General features: G+C 31.7%; 1 protein-coding gene across 3 annotated transcripts; it reads right to left on the bottom strand.

Annotated features, from left to right (window-relative positions):
- Positions 1–1,211: 1,211 nt before the first annotated feature.
- Positions 1,212–19,460, bottom strand: LOC127726380 (pyruvate dehydrogenase E1 component subunit beta, mitochondrial-like). 3 transcript variants are annotated; one of them, XM_052233788.1, is made up of 13 exons: positions 19,400–19,460; positions 16,120–16,182; positions 14,449–14,556; positions 12,082–12,144; positions 11,006–11,041; positions 10,403–10,465; positions 8,618–8,662; positions 6,393–6,570; positions 5,371–5,457; positions 5,186–5,209; positions 3,631–3,722; positions 2,884–3,025; positions 1,212–2,612 (listed from the first exon to the last, which is right to left on the bottom strand). In XM_052233788.1, exons 1-13 carry the CDS (start codon positions 19,430–19,432, stop codon positions 2,464–2,466), a joined length of 1,083 nt encoding a protein of 360 aa, XP_052089748.1. In that variant the 5' UTR covers positions 19,433–19,460; the 3' UTR covers positions 1,212–2,463. The 3 variants fall into 3 exon arrangements, with proteins under 3 accessions (XP_052089748.1, XP_052089730.1, XP_052089740.1); XM_052233770.1 differs by lacking the exon at positions 5,186–5,209 and having other exon boundaries at positions 5,266–5,457; XM_052233780.1 differs by lacking the exon at positions 5,186–5,209 and having other exon boundaries at positions 2,117–2,612; positions 5,347–5,457.
- Positions 19,461–21,218: the final 1,758 nt, after the last annotated feature.

The following is a 21,218-nucleotide window of genomic DNA, read 5'->3' as shown; positions in this document are numbered from 1 at the left end:
AGAATTATGGGTAAAAAGTGCAGAAAAAAGGCCAAAAAATATAAAGAAAGAGAAAAATCGGCCAAAAAAGTAAAGAATAGGGAATAATGGAGTGCTAAAATATAAAGAATAGATAATAATGGGCAAAAAATAGATGATTGTTTTCTTTTTAAACGCAACTGTTTAACATGCAATAGATAATAATGGGCAAATATATAAAGAATAGAGAAAAATGACCTAAAAAATTAAAGAATACAGAATTGAAGGACCCCCCCCCCCCCCCCCATCCAGACCCTCATATATAACTTTCAAAAACAAGAGTTGTCATCTCTGATTATTATAATTTATTTCATATCGGTTAAGAATTAGCTTCTCTTATTTGATAACAAGGGGCCACATGACATTCTTTATTCTTTAGTAAAAAATTCCATCGGTCTTTAACAGAAAAAAAACCGGACCAGAAAACCGGTCGTTAACGGACTTTTACATGTTAATGACAAGTGGGGCGTGGTTTCTCTATTTAGAGTGATGTACCTTTAATAAAACGCAATCGTGATTCAGACGTTTGGAACATGGCTGAACTGGAAGGCACGTCTGCTACAGACAACTCAAATGATCGTTTTGCCGTTCTTTCCGATGCTGATAGAGACAAACTACTCCGCAACAAGAATTATAAAATTATAGAAAACTTTATTTGGTATTCATCTACTGAAAAATTGCACTTAAAAGAATGGCAGTGACTTATACTTATCACTAGGACTGGTCTTCACTCTTTCCTATAGAAATCGTACAATAACTTGAGTTTGCTTTGAACAATTTGAATTTATGAGGATTTTTAAAAACATGGTTCCTCAATGAAATAAACTTAATAGTTATTGAAGAACTGGTCATTATCGAGATACATGGACTGCCCGTAGGATAGTGGTATTGACTGCGACAGCGATAATGACGTCGCCTACAGCTCAGTCATTATCAGTGTCGTAGTCAATACCACTGTCCTGTGGGCAGTCCATATATCACGATAATGACCAGTTCTTCAATAACTATTATTTAAATAAAACAAGAGAAGTCATCTCTTATTTTTATAATATGATGGCTTAATTACATGTCATAGGAACACAATTAACTAGCTTCATTTTGTTTCATTATTCCCCAGTAGATGTTTTATACATTATTTTTATGTTCTACTCTCAGTCATTTCTAAGTACTAGTATATGTTTAATAGTGAGAAATAAACATAAGCTTTATTTCACTGCCTTTAATTTTCACATAAATAATATTGAAACATAAATGATACAAACTTCACACATAACAGAAAACAACAAATGCAATGAAATGAAATTCATCCAAGTTTACTGCAATAACTTTCAGACTGAAATTGATAGCTTAAAACTTTAAATGGGCAACAGTTTTACTTTTATATTTAAATCAATAGTATTTTTATCCATTGTAGATTAACAAATACAATTTGAAATAAAAACTTTTTTTCTCTCAAAAATAAACAAATTGTATCACTACTTATTTTATAATTAAACTTAATAGTTCAAGCCATCTTTCTCAATTTGATCTCATTAGCTTAAATCTGATTGTTATTTTTTGTAAACGCAACTGTTAAACATGCAATTAAAAACAATAACAAGGAAATATTCGTAGGTAAGAGGGAAAAGCTTTCTACATGGTTCTTGTTGTTATTGCTTCCAGCAGGAGTATGTTAAGACATCAACCAAAGTTTGTTAACACAAATACAATAATAAAAGTTTGGTAGTACTTTTTTTGATGGGACATACTTGTTATAACTGGGAAAAATTATGGGAAACAAAAATTTAGTCAGGTCAAAATATAAAACAAGATGTGCAATATGTAGCGAACCTTTTCTTGCAGTTTCAATGAAATCTAGTCACTGGTTTATTAGGCGTTGCAGCTACACAGTGCAGATGGATTTAACATAATCAACAAACAAAAGGACGCAATATTCACTTTAAACATCTCCCTTTCCCCCAGAAAGGAGATAAAAATTCACTCTAAACGCCCCCCCCCCCCCCCCCCTTTTGCCAAGAACATTGGAACATACAATCTCTTTTAACTAATATCTCTGAATAATGCTCTTTAATATACCTTGGTTTCTAAAGAAAGTAACATCATTATAAAGACTTTATTACTGACATCACTTTTAGTTTACACATATTAATCTTCATGAGATTCAACAGAATATCAAAATAAAAAATAACAGCTACATTTGATAAAATTTTATCTACAGGAAATCAACCTGACTTAAAAAATAACTTTTAACACATGAACATTATATCAAAAAGAATGTACTTCATATTAGAAACTGATCCATTTAATAGTAAATTTCTCAAAACATGAAGTCACTGTACTATGTTCATGATGAAACAATTCTGCTATAAGATATATCTAACTCCAATTTAAACTCATTTTCTAAGTAAGTCAAAACAGTTTAAAATCACCTATAATGAGTATCTGTTAGGAAATATTCAAAGACTTTTTGACTGCTCCAACAATGTTATGAGTTTGAGGAAAAGAGCTATCTTCTAACTGTTTTGCATATGGTGTTGGTAAGTCAGCTCCTGTTACACGTAATACTGGTGCATCAAGGTAATTAAAGGCTTGACCTACAAAATAATTATATTACAGCATTTACATGCATGGTAACCACAAATACCTCAAATAAAGATACTGTTTTTCTCTCTCACACATACTTAAAGTATCACTATGCATAACATTCATTTTTTTCTATCTTTAAACACATAAGCTTAATAAATTCTATCTTGTGAAAATTTTCATGTTAAGAGGTATAACATTTATGATATTATGAAAATTAATTGCATGCTTCTATTTGTATAATTACTTATTGCAGAAAGAAATAATATTGACTCAACATACTTTCTATGATTCTGGCACATATTTCAGATCCTATTCCACACTGTGGCCATCCACCCTCGACTGTTACTAAATGGTTTGTTTTCATTACTGATTTTATAAGCGTTTCTTCATCCATTGGCCTAATTGTTCTTAAATTTATTACCTGAAATCAAAGTACTAATTTACTTTTTAAGTCAAAGTAAGAGAAAAATTTATGCCATGAATATTCATCTCAAGGTATTACAAGAACAGCAATATCATTGGACTAAACTGTCACTTAATATGTCATTTAAATTACAGATGTTTGATTATATATTGTGTAATAATAAATTTGATATTTGCATGCTATGAAATTCTTATGTCTAATATTGTATCTTAGAAGACGATCTTAGTTGGACTAACTTGTGTCTAATCCTTTTTGTGAGTTTTTTTTTGCAAATAAAATATGTTTAAACTAAACTAAATCAGAGTAAAACTGAAAATGTGATAGTATAGAATCTAAAAAAACAATTAATAGTAAGAGAAATCCTAAAAAGCTGTCATTATCTATCATGTCATTGAGAGGAAATAACTAAATGACCAACAAAGAAACAATGAGCAAGTCTGGGCATATTGATTTTGTACATGGATAAAAAAGATGTTTGGGTTAAAAAATCTATCTTACACAGAGCATCTAGTTTTTACAAAACCAATGTTACATCTTATCATATGTCTCAAGCTAATTTACCTAATATCATTTTTCTCTGACTAAGTTATATAAAATATTACCTCACATTCCACACCTTGTCCTGCTAATTCATTGGCTGCCTCTAAACAATGTCCTACATATCTACTGTGTGATATTAACGTTATGTGATTACCTACAAAGTACAAAGATAAGCTATTTAATCACTGTTCATTAATATATTAAAGGGGAAGGAAGCTATGGAGTATCAAATAAAAAAATATCATACTTGCATCCTATTTGTATCTTTTCTTTAATGTTACATTATTTCAATTAAATTCACAGACTGCTTTATTTTCTGAGTGTTTTTATGTGTTTCTCTAGTTTCTAATCTGTTGTTTACAATGACTAATTAACTTTCATATAATAGAAAGACAAATGATATGCTTGTTTAGTAATGAGAGCTTTCAAAGATAGATTTATATAATTTCTCGACCCAGACTTGTACACAATCATTCTATAGTTTTATTGAGTCCTCTTTTCAAACCACTTCAATATATACATAACATGTTAATACAGTAATTACTCCATGGAAAATACATTTAACATTGAACAATGAAAATCTATGGCATAGAATATGTATCATATGAACATACTAAAAAAAAGGGCTGCGCCATGAGCGCATGATACGCCTGTCGCTTTTTTAACTAAAAAAAGTTCCATTACTCCTCAATGTTATATCAGAAATTTATAAAAAAGACTAAAAGGAGCTTATTTTAATAGATATAAACCAGCCACCAAAGTTTCATGAAAACTGCTGAAAGCATTTTTCAGTTATTGACTGAAAACTTGCCATTTTTTTGGCCAATTTTGCCTGCCCTTTTTATGAATATAATCTCATAACTCAAAAACGTTAAATCTAAAATTTATAAAAATCCAAAGGGAGCTTACGTCAATAGATATAACCAATTCTCCAAAGTTTGATGAAAATTGGTTTAAGCGTTTTTGAGTTATTGTCTGACATGTTGACGATGGATGGATAGACTGACATCGGTATACCATAATACGTCCCATAACGGCCATATAAAAATTAGAACAATCCTTATGTGAACAATTAAAATCTATGTCTGTTAGACAAACTGTCTATAACTTTGACCATAAAACTATGGCCTTGGTTAAAAAACCTGATATGTTCTGAGCCATTGGTAGTAACTGTATGAAATATTATTTGTATCGATGAAACTTAAAACAGGTAATAGGTATAGTCTGGACATGATTTTGTTACATTTTCTGAGTTTGAACTAAACCTTCAATGAGATTCAAGCAGGTAGCTTAAAAATATGGCCTGGGCACCATTTTAATGCATGTTTCAAATCAAGATTAACCTAGGGTCAAGGCCATGACACTCACTTCAATCATGGGTAACTGTTATCTGAAATGGGACATATATTAAAGAATGCATGCAGTACAAGTATTGGCATGGAAACCATTTCAAAGCATGTATCAAACCATCACCATCAAGATTCAACATTCTTAGACTATCAACATACAGATTTCTTCTGACATATGACCTGCTTACCTGGTCTTTCTATATTAGCTTTTCCTATAGGAATAACAAAATCTTCTGACATAGTGTCATCAGACATATGACCTACTTACCTGGTCTTTCTATTTTAGCTTTTCCTATAGGAATAACGAAATCTTCTGACATAGCTTCATCAGACATATGACCTACATACCTGGTCTTTCTAATTTAGCTTTTCCTATAGGAATAACGAAATCTTCTGACATAGCTTCATCAAACATATGACCTACTTTACCTGGTCTTTCTATTTTTGCTTTGCCTATAGGAATAACAAAATCTTCTGACATAGCTTCATCAGACATATCAAATGATGTTCCATACATAATCTCATTCTCTAAAAATACAACTGGAAAGAAAAAATATCTAAAATTAGAGTAATTCAAAATAACCATAAACATGATTTTAGCACATAATTGTGTAAAACTTGTCTTACATTCATGTACCAATGAGTATATAAAGGATGAGGTATACAAATCATTATTTGCAAAAATAGTCAAACTATTTAATGCTGTTCAATATTATGTTAATTTCCCCGATACATGAATAGGATTATATAGTCTGGTCACACTGGAGCACTTTTTATGCCGCATTAATGTTTTTGTGATATCACTGACATTATAAATATGTCATTTACTAACATCCCCATTTACATATAGGTTTTGGTAAATTTGAATATGAGCAAGAGTCTTTATACGCAAAAAAGACATTTGACTCACTTCAAAACATTTATTTTAGACATTTTGTAGTTACTGATCTGTTTGTTAAGGTGTTGTATATAACTAAATATTAAATAATCGAAGGTGAACTAAATAAATGCAAGCAGTGAATTTACAATTACATTATATAGAAGTTTCATAGGATTCCCTAATTTTGATTGGCTAAGGCATTCCTAAAGTTGAATTTTATTTCCATATAAAATGCAACATCTTTGACTGCACATGCTCTCCGTGACAATGATAAACAATGCATAATCAAAGGCTTGATCTAACTTCTAATTTCATGGTTCTAGCATAAAAATGTAATCAAACGAATACTTTTTAAATTTTTTAAAGTGATGTGAACATGTTGAACATGTCCACATTTTTAATATGAAGGGCTTCCGAGCTTCATACAAAATGTCCTTTGGTCAATGCTTTTACACCCAAATAAAATAACAAACACAAACATTCAATATTGTTTTTATAAAACATGTTTCTAAACCATAAAACTTCAAGCACTGGTATTTCAGATTCCTTTCAATTAACTGCAAACATTTTTTAATTAACATCCTTTCATACAGACCTGGGTTAGGATCTCTAATTGATGCTTTTAATAACCCTTTACAATCTTCTGATGAGAATGGGGATACTACTTTTAGCCCTGGACATGTACTGTACCATGAAGCAAAACACTGTGAATGTTGGGCTCCAACACCAGCTGCAGCTCCATTTGGTCCTCGAAAGACAATAGGAACCGGAACCTGTCAAACCAAATAGTAAAATTCAAATCAAAGTATAGTTAAAGGTGAGACTGGAGCTCACTTATACATCACAGTACAGATGTTACGACTGTTAAGATATCTCTGATAATTCAGTGGGAACTATATGACAGAAGTGTAAATTAGTCCCAATCCTAGTGTACTATGTGATATATTGTAGAAGCAAACATTAAAAAAAAAACTTTTTGCTGTTAGATGCAAACATGTGAAACTTTTGACTTGATATTACATTGTACATAATATTTTACACACATTTAATAACAGACGTCTTGGCAAGAACTACTCAGTTACCAGTAATCATTTTCATGCAACCTCATTACTTGGGGCAATATTCTGTGGTTATCAACTGAAGACCTGAACGCATGAGTCATAAATATTTTTAAAAATCTACGAAATAAAAAGAAGGTGGACTATGGATGATATAATGTTACATTCAGAGTTCTTGAAAAAGTGGTGGTCCAAAGGTTTTGACCACCAAAATTTTGCAAAAGACCGACACAATTTTGGTATTTTGCAATAGAAATAATAGTGCGGACCAGCAGATTTTCTTCAAGGACCACCAGGGAAAAAAAGATTTTAAAAACTCTGAATGTTACGGAAAACACTTCTTGTAAACATTTTCAATAGATGACAATAAAATGTACAAAATTTAAAGTGTTAAGGGCTAGGTGTAATACCACCATTGTTTTTCCCTTATTAGTCTTTGTTAAATTTGCACTTTTCAAAACATTGTGCAGAATTTATCTTTGTTTCAAATACAAAAATACTTGGCATGAGTAAAGTTTTATCCTGTCCAGTACTACAAACAAAATTTCACATAGCCTTTCATTGCATATAAGATAATAACCATCACTGGAAGTTAACCAATCAAATTTCCACCCTTTTCTTTCCTGTTTACAAGCTTTAGTAACCATGTAACATCAAGTTTCCAAAATATTTTTTAGAAACACCAAATAAATAAACTGTTAACACAGAGATATGTCTCGCCTATTTGTTATTTTGATAATGCAAATTTGAAATTAAAATAGCAATACTTTAACATGTAAGTTGTGCAAATATTCAAAGTCAATGAACTATGACTGAAGGTACAGGGCTAAACAATTTCCATGAAAATGAGATGTGCCAATGCTAATACAACTGCATACCAAATACCATTGACTTTTCATAAGTCGTTCACTTTAAACAAACCTAAACACAAACATTAACTTGTAAACTATGTAAACGTTTCAAAGTCAATGAACCATAATGAGGGGGTGGGGTTATATAATCTCCATGGAAATGAAACTTGCAAATGCCAATACATTTGCATACAAAATATCATTGACTTAACATTAGTGGTTCATCTTAAACGGACGTTATCACAGACTAATACATATGTAAACTAAGCAAAAGTTTCAAAGTCAAAAGACCATGACTGAGGGGGCAGGGACAAATAATCTCCATGAAAATGAGATATGCCAATGCTTATAAAACTGCATACCAAATATCATTGACCTACCACTAGTGGTTCCCCATAAACTGACCTAATCACAAACTAATACATGTAAACTTATCAAAGTTTAGAAGTCAATAGACCATGACTGAGAGGGCAGGGCCAAATAATCTCCATGGTAATGAGATGTGCCAATGCTAATACAACTGCATACCAAATATCATTGACCTACCACTAGTGGTTCACCATAAACTAGACCTAATCACAAACTAATACATTGTTGACGCCTCCGCTGCCGCCGGAAACAGCATACCTATGTCTCGCTTTTTGACTCCGTCAAGGCGAGACAAAAAAGAATGGTGCTTTGAAACACCCAAGATATATATATATGACTCAGAATTTTTTTACTGCAATGAAATGTAAGATTAATTTCATACAACTGTCAAATTCAAGGGAATATTTTTTTCGACCCTTTTTCGTATGCAACCAGATGTGACGTACTATTATTTGGTGGTATTACACCTTAACAGCCACAGACAATTTGCCTGTTTACAAGTTTGTCTGGCTAAAATTGAACCTTTTCTTATAATAACTTACCTGTCCTGCTGACATATAAAATGTTTTAGCTGCTGAGTTGATCACCTGAAATTCAAACAGTTAATTTTTACAACAAATGTCTAATTACACTATACATAAAGCAAAATATGGTTCACTTAAACTCTATAGCAGGCGGAAACCCAGTTACAATTAAACAAAAGAAATGGAATTCTTTGTTAGAGAAGGTAAAAAAAAAGCCAAGCTGGTAAATTTGAATTGTTTACATCTGTTTCTATGGGCTTTAAAAGTTTAATGAATGTGCATAATTTAGGATTTTATGCGTTGTATGTATGTGTTTTTACTTAAATTTTGGTATGGAGCTTCGAGATATTTGTTAATAGATTGATCTTTTTAAAACATTAATTTGCATCTCTGCCCCCAGTGATAGTTTTTTGGGAAAAAATCCCCAAAATGGGCAATAATTGCATCGTAAAGAGAAAAGTACACCTTTTTATGTTCAGGTGTGTTTGAGTTGACTATTGTGTATTGAAAACGTATAAAAGAAAAATATTTGATACATCATCTCGCTTAAGAATCTATTATTTTTATATATTTAGGCTCAAGGTTGATATAATAACATTAAAAATTTACAGTACTAAAAAAAGAAATATATGGGTCAAGTGAAATACCTTTCTGATGTGTCATAACAACAGAGTAGGTGTGTTCTAAAAGTACTTGACGACAGATTTTTCAAGTGGATCTTAAAAATGCATAACTTCAAAAAAACTTCATTTTATGTGTGTGTTATCTAGGGTAATTAGTCTTCAACCTCTGAAAATTTTTAGTCTGCCGTTCCACAAAATATTTAATTAGTTGTTTTTTTTAAATATTTTGAACTTTCAAAAATTTCCTCTGACAACAGATCAGACAATAGTTTTAAGTTGATCAAATGCATTAAAAGTACATTAAATGATGTTCAATAACTAGTAAATATATTTGTCTTTTAAAAAACGACTGGCAAATAAGGATCGTAATGATGCTATGTGGATAAATTTATCGGTTTTTAAGAGCTAAATTGACAGCATGTCATCACAACCATGGTTTCCATTTTTACGATTATAAAAATTAGGTGGCATAATGAGGAGATAATTTTGACGAAGTAGAATCCTGACTGTATAGGCACTCTAAAAACAATTTAGTAAGTATAATCTGATGACATTGATTATACAGATGAGGGATACTTGCTTCCCCTGAATTACTTTTACACAAGATGATGTCTAAATTTAATTACCAATAGTTTAATATGCAAAAACCAATTATTTATTCTATAAATCTTGTATGGGAAAGACTTAATATAGACTGAGTCTTTATCCAATCCCATTGTTTAAATGTACTTGATTTAAACAATAAAATTTTTGAATTGAATAGTTATCATTTGTTAATCTTAATAACTCAGGAAAACTTCAAATTCAATATCATTTAATGAAAAATTATCTAAAGTTATCCACAGTGCAACAATTTAAGATCAAATTAATATTATATTTTCTGAAAAAGTTTTGATTTTTGTAAATTGCAATATTCTTTTAAAAAGAAACCCCAAAACCATTCAATATAACACAATTTCTATCTTATCATACAATTACATGTTTTGCTATGTGCCAAAATAAAGTTGCATTTGAAATAGGTGTTTTTTAGGTGAATTTACATATACTTAATTTTTCTATATTTCAGTTAGTAAGCAGCCATAATGATAATTATCTGTATTCAAGTGTAACTGTTTTTATTAAAATACGTACACTTTCAACAAAAATAAAAGGAGAAAATAAAATTTAAAAAGTGACATACCTGATCTATTGCTTGCATGGAGAAATTAAATGTCATGAATTCACAAATTGGTTTTAAACCTGCCTGAAAAATAAAAATTACATCTACAGTTAGATGGTCAGTCAAGTAATCTTTTGTTTTTATGTCAGTAAATTCGAATTGCTTATTTTGTTATCCTTTACATTGTGTGTTTGCTAAATATTCCTCCTCTTATTTTCCATTACTAGAAAAGAATAATTCTTGCTACTATAAAGCACTCATCAGAATGGGCATATGTGTATTAACAAAATAGACATGACACAAACAATTAGGTTACCGTTACTTTCCCCTAATGCTTAATCTCATGCATTAATAAAAATATAAAGGCACACTGTAAAGTTTAAGGTTACCAACTTAAGTATGATTTACCCGTTAATGTTACAATCAAGTTTAAAAATCATACAAATTTATGGATGTAAAAGTCTGATCATTGTTCATACAGATTAAGATGGATTGCTTCCCCTGAATCAATTTTAAAATGGACTATTCCAGCATTTAAATAAGACAGTCTTAAAATGAGGGGAGTGATCTCAGATAAGTGCACCAATATTCAATTAAAAATGTATGATTTGTTAAGTTAAATACCATAGCTGCTCCTACTGCTATACCAGCAAAGCCCATCTGAAAAACAAAATGTCAGGAAATGTTTGTTAAAGTGATGATATATTAAAATCAACAATATATATTATATCAACTTAGAGGAATGAAGATACTGTTACATACTGTCTATTCAAGTAACCCTAAAACATCAATAAAGGTAGACATTATCATTATAAACAGCTGCTGTCTTTAAATCTCAACTTGTGCCATTTAGTTTTGTTATATTCAAAATCAAATATGTAAGGATTACATAATAGTTTTTAAGTTTGTCAGTCATCTAATCCTATTGCAATTACTTTAAAACATTGTATTTCAAGACTCCAAACATTAATTTGAATAGTAAAAAAACATAAATTTGAATAATAAAATAAAGTTCCTTTGAAAACTGAAAATAATGAAATTTCAATGCTAAAAAAGATAGCTCTTTTGACCGAGTTTTTCTTGATAAGTTGTTACAACCCTGTTTTGCGTCAATCCTGCTAAAAAATGATATAAAGCTTTCCAGGTAATTGTTCTAGAAGTGGTGAAATTTAGTTGTTTTGTGTTTCAATAGAACCATTTTTTAGATAACTTTGCATAATGGTAATAGACGCATACTGAAAAAAGACCCATGACCCGCATTCAATAATTAAACTTCCCTTCCTACCCTCCCACATACATTTTAATGGAATAGCCCTAATGTGAATTTGAAACAACAAACAATAATAAGAGATTGGTGAATGATTTTCAAGTACTGAATATTAATAAAAAGAAATTAATGCAAAATTTAATCATGTGATAATGTAAAAACATTTGGTTACGGTACATTTTTCACATTAAAACAGAGACCATTAATTTTAGAATTTCTAGTATATCATTCTGCGTTTAGTAAATTATCTCCCCTTACATGGAAAAAGTGTGAGTAAAAATTGAGAGACTTTTTGATTTTTCTCTGAGACAGCAATTCTTTTATTTATGTGAACAATATCTGAGTGTTTATGTTTGTCTTTCTTGTGATGATAAAATGTCATAATCACATTTTTGGCTCAGTGAGATAAAAATACAACGTAAAATTTACAAACCTCAGTTATAGGAGTATCTAATACTCTCTTGTCTCCATATGTCTTGTGTAATCCTCTGCTAACCTGTAATCAAAAAAATAATTTCAGAGAAAGAAAACACTTCTTCATAAGAAGTATACAATAAAAAAATTTGTTATCACAAAATTTAAATTAAAAAAAGCGAAAGAACTAGTAGAACGTAAGGTTTTAATAATTTGGATATAAAAGAACATTAAAGTAACCATGCCAAATATTTTTATATGTATATATGTAACAGTGAATTTGTAGAATTAGTAATTATATATAATCCCTGAAATTTTCAGAGATTATGTATAATCACTGGTAACTTTAGTGATTATATATAATTACTAAAATTTTCAGGAATTATGCACAATCACTAGAAAAAGTGTCAGGGATTATACAAAATAACTGGAATGAAGAAACAAGGAATAAAAGTAAAATAGTTTATTCTATAAAATCATATTTAATCATTTCTAGAAACATAAATATTAAAATCATACGCACGAAATCATTTATTTTTACAAGCTACATTGTAAAATTAGACGATGTTTAATATGAGGTTCTGGATCGGGGGTCCCTCATTTTTTTATTCTTTAATTTTTAGATCATTTTCTCTATACTTTATTTATTTTGCCCATTACTCTAAATTCTGTATATGCTAGCACACTATTATTCTCTAATCTAATTTTTTTGGTCTATTCTTTATTTTTTTTAGCCCTTTATTTTGCACTGTTTGCCAATTATTCTCTTTTCTGTAAACCCCATCCAGACCCTTTAATATTGAACATTTGCTCTGCTTATCCCTTTTTTTTTTGGCAACAAAAAAAACCCTTTAGCCTTCACATATTGAATCTGATTTTACTGCACTTTGAAGAGAAATAAAGAATTCACAAGAAACATCTGAAGGTGCTAAGAAGGTCAATCAGACACCTCAAATTGATTCCTCGTGTATTATCTGGGCATAATTTCATGTTTCGTAGTCATTATCCTTTTCAGCCCTTTTATGAACGATGGCAATTATGTTTTTGGGGTCTCCCTTTCCATGATCATCAACTGCCTCGGTGGTATCGTGGTAACGTGTTTGCCTCGAGTGTGGCAGGTCGTGGGTTCGAACCCTGGCCGGGTCAAACCAAAGACTTCAAAATTGGTATTTGCTGCTTCTCCGCTAAGCATGCGGCATTAAGGAGTTAGAGCAAAGAATGCCTGGCTTGGAGTTAGAATAATGTATCAGGGTAAGGTGACATGTCTTCCTGCGGACTGTTACCTTGTGAACTAGTAGGTTAAAATCCAGCTCAGCGTGTCAGTCTAGTACAAAGCAGGTCATATTACATTAACATGTTCTCATCCTGAATATGCATATTAATTTGCCACTTGATGTTTAGCTGCCATCCATCTTCATCATCTTTCCACGATCAACATGCAGAATCAGTATCACAGCCTACTCAAAAAATTGTGTTCAATCTGTCAAGCATGTCTTCTGTTTGTGTTTCTAGATGTTTAGTTGCATTTCTTTGCTTAGTTCGAATTCCATGTTATCTTTCATCCCCTTTGTTTCACAGAAAGTTACATGATCTGTGCTTTTATGTTGGTATTATTGATTTCAATTTAAAATACTTATTTGTTTATGAGTTAATGTGGTTTAATACAGTTAAATAGAATATCACTGGAAAAACTGTTCACTTTAATAAGATTTGATAAATGGACAGGGAATGAAAATTGTCCACTTAAACCAAAAAGAGGTTATACATATGATTTGTTTGTCTGTATTTGAATTAATTTTACCAAACAGAGAATCTTTGTGCTATTGATAATCCCTGAAAACATTCCAGGGAATTTGAATTATATATAATTCTTAAAATTTTCAGTGATTATGTAAAATCACTGGTCATTTTCAGGGATTATATATAATCACTAATGATTTTAGTCATTATGTAAAATCCCTGAAAAATCAGTGATTTTACATAATCCCTGATTATACAAATTCACTGTAACATATATATGATGACATTGGACACACTGTATTCTGATCTTAAAATATTTGGCAAAATATAAGGACTAACCATGCCATTGAATATTTCATTTCATAGTGTAGGCCATTATCCTGCTTATAATCTGATCTTCACGTGTTTAACAAAGAAGTTCACAACATTAAGAGAAGTTTCTATTCAAATTACCACATATAGAATTTGTTCTACTTATCCATACCAAGACAGCTCTTTGATGAATGTTCAATCATGAACAACTAGGACTTTTAAAGGGAAAATTAGAATACAGACAATTAATTTTAATTTATTTCATTGTAATTTGGGCCAGCAAGTTTTCAATGGGTCAAATTGCTTTCATTTCTGTGTGAATATACTTAAGAACCTTGTAGGCACCATCATACAATGCAACTTCCTCTCCCAAAAGAAAAACTTTATCATCTCTTTTGATTTCTTCATCTATAGCTGCATTCAAGGCATCTCTCACAGTTAACTGTAAAAACAAGTGGTCATTTAGATTTAGTTGTAACTGAACATGTTAAAAATTAGATCATGTTCTTGATTATTTTTTTTTGGCACAACCAAACAATTAGTCCGTAAGATAAGCATATGTTGCCTGCTATTGACATAATTATGAGGGATAAAAATTTCACTTTACTGCAAATTTTGTTAAAACATGTAACTAATTGTTTGTATGTTCGATACAATTTTATGATGCTATGCTATTTATAGAACACATAGAAGTAATAAGGGGTAAACATCAAACATTTACCCTAAATTCTGATCAGATCATATTTTGTTAAATAATCTGATGTCGTTCATGTTCACATCGACATCTTAGTCTAAATTAAATTCAGTGAAATTTTCACCTCTTTTTATGATTCATAATTCACAAAACACCAAAATCTCAATCAATAAAACCATGACATTTTAAAATGTCTTACCATCAATTACATGTACTTAAAGTCACTACTTATAAACTAAAAATATTTTATCAATAAAATTTTAATCAAGAGACTAATGATAACTACATGTATAATGATCCTGAATATTTCTAATAGAACAAGAGGCTCTCAAGAGCCGGAATCGCTTAAAAATGCCATTTAAATGTTCTTTGTATCTGTCATATTTTCTTCAAAAGCAAAAAAATGCATTTTACCCCTATGTTCCATTTGAGCCATAGTGGCTATGTTTCTTGACGTACAAGGAAATAATATACAAAATTTATACAAGATACTCTGAAACTCATTCAGCCCAAGTTTGGCTGAAATTGATTCAGCAGTTTCAAAGGAGAAGATTTTTTAAAGTAAGCAAACCAGATTAGATGACCAAATTGTGAAAAATTGTCTTTAAAGGACAATAACTCCTTAAGGGGTCAATTGACAATTTTGGTCATATTAACTTATTTGTAGATCTTACTTTGCTGATCATTTTTGCTGTTTACAGTTTATCTTTATCTATAATAATATTCAAGATAATAATCGAAAACTGCAAAATTTCCTTAAAATCATCAATTCAGGGGCAATAACCTAAAAATCAGATACCCGATTTGGCTGATAATTTCAGGGCAGGTAGACCTTGACCTAATGAATACTTTAACTTATGTCTGATTTGCTCTAAATGCTTTAGTTTTTGAGATATAAACCAAAAACTGCCTTTTACCCCTATGTGCTATTTTTAGCCATGGCGGCCATGTTTTTGACGAAACAGAAAATAAAACACAAACTTTATTCTAGATACCCTAAGGATCATTCAGCTTAAGTTTGGTTGGAATTGGTTCAGTAGTTTCAGAGGAGAAGATGTTTGAAATAGTTTACACCGGACGGACAACGACGACGCCGGACGCCAAGTGATGGCAAAAGCTCACAGTTCCTTCGGAACGGTGAGCTAAAAATGAAAAGTTGGACTGAGTACAAATGGCCACTAAGCCCTGCTAAACGTATTTGGAAAACAATAAGTTGATGTGTGAAGGATCATGATGTTGTAAAAACGCTGCTTGATTTTCTATTTTGGATAAAAAACATAGTTCTACTACCAAGACTAAATACCAACTTACCTGAGATCCAGCTCTAACTGTTGTTGTGGAAAACTGTTTACTGAAACTATTCAATGGCACTTTCTGCAAATTAAAATGTTTAGACCAAAATTAAACAAGTGAATCTGTGAGCTACTGCTCACTAATGATACCCCCGCCCCGCTAAAAGTATAAGGTAAACAGGAAGTTGTTGAGTGATGAATCTGAAAATGCATCACAAGGTATAGCTGACTCATATAAACCCTGAAACCAAATTTCAGAAATCCTTGTAATGTAGTTCCTGAGAAAGATGTGACAAAAAATATTCATGGGACGGACGGACTGACGGATGGACAGACAGAGGTAAAACAGTATACCCCCCCTTTTTTAAAGCGGGGGTATAATTTTGTTTATTTTTCCAAACCCAACATACACAACTATCCTTATGTACATGTACATTTTTTTGTACATTGCACTAGCAAGGTAGGTAAACTATGTTCCAATTAGAAATGATGGATAAGCCATTAGGGGGTATCAGGTCGTTCCGGCCCCAAGTCGATCTGGCCTCAAGTCGATCCGTCCCAAGTCTTTTCGTCCCACGTCAATTCGGCCCTAATTCGATCCGGCCCCATAATAAAATAATGGATAATTAATATTAACATCGGAGGATTTGGTAACATATTTGATTCAGGGTAAATGGAATTTGCACAAAGTATCAATGATTAATGACAGCAGGTAAGTGAAGTATGCCTCATACTGGAGTAACATTCAAAAGATTTTATTCTAAATCGATACGAAAAGGAGTACGATTGCACATGGTACTGTTATTAAAGCAGCATGTAAATATGAAGTTATTTTCCATGATAACTTGGAACATCATGGAAAAAAATAGTTTTTATTTAATTCACTGTCACACATTGAAGAAATAAATAGATATTTACAATCCAATGGAACCTATTATTATGTAATCATCATAATGACTTGTTTAATTCAAAGCAATGTCTATAATTGGTTTGTTTATATAATTTATTCAACAATTGTCTGAGGATCATGAACCAAAGTAACACCAGTTGTAATCACTTAATTTAATCAAAATCATGATTGATAAAATTTATTTCCTCAACAAGGTCTTTATAGTTTGATCTTTTTTTATGTTCTAATAATTAAAAAATGCTAATTACTGCTGATTAATGTTTTTATTAATTTATAATTATAAATACACAATAGTCGTGAAAACTTGTAATAAAAACAATCAACATAATTGTTTTATACTGCGTAATCACCCGTACTCACATGTGATAAATTGATTTGAATTCAAATATTCCATACATAAAATAATATTATATTTCTATATGAAATCTTAATATAAATATTTGACATTTAAAAAAATATTCCAATAAATGTCTCATCTTATGAAAATCAAATATTTAAATAATCGTCAAAGGCACACCTTTTTACCGTCCACCTTTCATATCATTATAAAATTCATAAACATTTATGTATTACAATTCATATATTGTATAATTATCCCTTATAAATATGTTTTAAATTGGGGCTGGATCGAATCTAAATATGGGGCTGGATAGACTTGGGCCAGACCAACTTGGGGCCGGATCGACATGAAAGCGATTAGGGTTGGCCTACTTAGAAGGCCTGCCACAAATTCATATAGCAAAGGTAGGCTTGTTACAGGTTTTTCTCATTGTTGAAGGCCGTACGGTTGCCTATAATTGCTTACATCCACTTCATTTGAACTTTGGTGGATAGTTGTCTCATTGGCAATCATACCACATCTCCTTATTTCTATATTGTTATACACCATAGTGAAGATTTACTGCATATAATAAGTATAATTGGGATAGACAACAGTGAGTGGAAAGATACAGAAATTTAATTTGCATTAAGAGTGTCATTTGCCATTTCACTGAGAGAAGATGAAATAATTTACAGTTTACCCACTTAGATGGCCTGGTTATGGTGCAGACATATGTGGCACCAGGAATTTTTCATGTATTATTGCTGCATATTTTTAGTACAGACAATTACATAAAATAGTCTGGATATTAGACACTTCTTTATGGTACATTTGTAGGAGTTTCCATCTGTACAACTTTGCAGTGGTACGAGTTGACATTTAGTTGTATCAGATATAGTGCCAATGTGCCCTTCATCTTAAAAGTGTGCCCTTGAATCCTAGCTAGACATGGTCAGACTTTGATTTATAATTTTTCTAGTTTTCTTAAATATTTAGTGAGCTGACAGAGATTTGTTAAGATAGGATGTTCATTGATTTTAAAAACTTTACTGATTACAGAGAGCGTGTTAAAACAATAAAAGCTGTTACACTACAGTATCTAGCAATCTCCGACGTCCAACGGCTGTTTTGCCAGACAAGCAGGGGCCCTGGGATGTCAGAGCTCGTTTCATATCAAAAAGTGGATATTTGCCCGTCCAAAATGGATGCGCCGCTTCGTTGCTTCTGGAGCCGACTGACGGCCTTGGATCCATATGTCAGGCCTCAATTTGTTCATTTTTCATTTATCTCTTCATTTATGTAAGTTTCATCTACCTGCCACCCTTTATTGTCTCATATTTGGACGTTGACAGTGACCCATCAATTCCGGCATTTTAACGTTCACTTTGAAAGATTGTCATGTGACCAATGAGAAAAAGTAAGGCGCAATGCATAATGGGAGCTGATTTATGCAAATGACCCTGGGTCAATATGAATACAAGTGTGTTTCGATTGTTATCATTTTTGACTTGGAAGGTTCAAGGCCGAAATTAGCATAAAAATTTGCATTCTTAAGTCTCAAACCGTGAAGTCTTTCGTAACATGACTCCCATTTGAAAATGAAAGTTAAAATGCCGGAATTTCCAAGGCTGTCAGTTGGCTCCAGAAGCAAAGAAGCGGTGCATCCCTTTTGGGCGGTCAAATATCCACTTTTTCATATGGGAGAGCTCTGACGTCCCACGGCCCCAGCTTGTCTGCCAAAACAGCCGTTGGACGTCAGAGCAATCTCGGACTATACGGTATCATGCATAGTGGGAGATCTTTACTATCACCACACCTGGTCAACTGACATCGATTTACTATCTTTAATATTTGTTCCCCACCAGAGTGCAGTATTTACGTTTAGTAGAAACGGTCTGAAAAGTGTCAAAACAGAAAATAACGAAGAGTTCACTGTAAATGTCTGTTTCAGAAAACGCCCAGACACCCTCAGAATGAAATTAACAAAGATCTTCCCTAGCTGAAATGCTTGATTAATTTTTCTTCAACTTCGTCAGCCTAAGATACATTTTTACTCAAAAAACATACTCGCACAACCCGTTGAACTACAGCGGATGCCATCTTTGATCACAGTGACCTTCACGCGATGTTCCAGTGAAAAAAAAATTGGATTCATCTAAATACCGTACCCGAATAATGTCAGCCGTTATTTTTCACCGATCTCCGATCGCTCCTCGTATTATAAAGGCTTTAGGCCGATAGAGGGCGCATAATTATTCTATGTTCAACTACCCAAAAAAAATACAGTCAGTCAAGTTTGATAATCCATAATTTCGTAAAAACTATACTGTTTTAAACTTGAAAAAATACATTATTTTTGCCCGATGATAAATCAAAGAAACTGGCAAATTCATCACATGATTGAAGAAAACATATTTCATCTTAGATCATCTTAAACACAGCCAGAGGGGTATTTTTTACAAATTCTCAGTTTCGTTTTGGTGGTATATTTGAAGCGGCGCGGGAAGTTTGCACTTTTTTATAAGACATATATATATATGCGCTTTTTTAAATGGACATTTGCGATTTAAAAAAAAAGGACATTTGTGCTTTTTCTACAGGATATTTGCGCGCACTGTATTTTATCAACATACCTTTCAAAAGTGTTGGTGCTTTATGAGTTCCTTCCTCTTTTAATTACCCCCAGTCTGGAAGAAATTTATGTAACCATTTTACTGCTTCACGAGTACAATTCATAGTCTTTATACTATATGACTGAGTCTTTCACCACCATCTTGTACAGTGTGTCAGATGAAAACGACTGCACTTCATCGAATAAAATAAAGTTCTTATATTAACCATGACTCTTTCTTCCTATGTTTTATAGTTGTCGCCGTTTCTTCAAAGTCAACATGAAGTGTAAATAACAACAAAAAAACACTATGAATCTCGTGTGTTTGAGCAGGAACATATATACTGTTCCCAGGTTTGAGGCTCTTTTCTGGATTTAAAAACTTGATCAATCTTTTATCTCCACAAATTAAAAGAGCTTGATGATAGATTTCCTCGGACTTTCCAGGCAATATATAATTAACACTAGAGAAATGTAGTTTCCGTTTTTAAATCACTGAATGGTACAAATATAAGTTGATATTTATTTGCGTTATCGATGATTGCGCCACGGTTGGATAAAAACCGCAATTTTTATACGTGTGCCATGCAAAATAAATTTCTTCGTAGAGGGGTCTAAATACAGCTCAAACAACATTTTCCAAAAGACCAAAAAAGTGAAAAAGTATATTTAAACAAAACGCATTTGACTTACAGGTCGAACAACGGATGTTCTTAAACCCTGCTGACTGCCATTTGCGATTGCCAAATAAACGGATCACAAGATGTAACAAAATGGATCTTTAATATTAATTTAATACCAAACAGAAAACAATAAACTTGCAGAAAAGATGGTATACCGCAAACATGATATTATATATAAATATAGACAGGGTACATGACCACAATGTGTTAAAACATAGATAGCAATATATAATTGATAAAAGGAGGGTTGGGTATACGTCAATAAGACAGCAACCAAACGACAAAAATAACCAAAACGATTCATAGAGAGCAACAAACAGTCTTCAACAAAAGACAGGTGCTTAAACAATATGTCAATCTCTCAAAGATATGTATAGTTATATACATGTATTAATCTATTGAAAACTATATCAATCATTGTGCGAATAAAGACAATACTAGTATTCAAAGATGGTAGTACAAGATTGAATTAATAACCGTAAAGAATAAGTTTATTCAAAAGACTAATAAGGTTAAGAGGATCGTGTCTTAATTAAAGAGCTCTGTAAACAACATTTTCGTAAAAGTTAGAATGTGCCATCCCGTTTTTAAT

The sequence above is a fragment of the Mytilus californianus genome, unplaced genomic scaffold (genome assembly GCF_021869535.1).
Source record: "Mytilus californianus isolate M0D057914Y unplaced genomic scaffold, xbMytCali1.0.p SCAF_1, whole genome shotgun sequence".
Classification (NCBI taxonomy): Eukaryota; Metazoa; Mollusca; class Bivalvia; order Mytilida; family Mytilidae; genus Mytilus; species Mytilus californianus.
The sequence above is the reverse complement of the archived record's forward strand: the minus strand, read 5'-3'. Positions and strand labels throughout refer to the sequence as shown.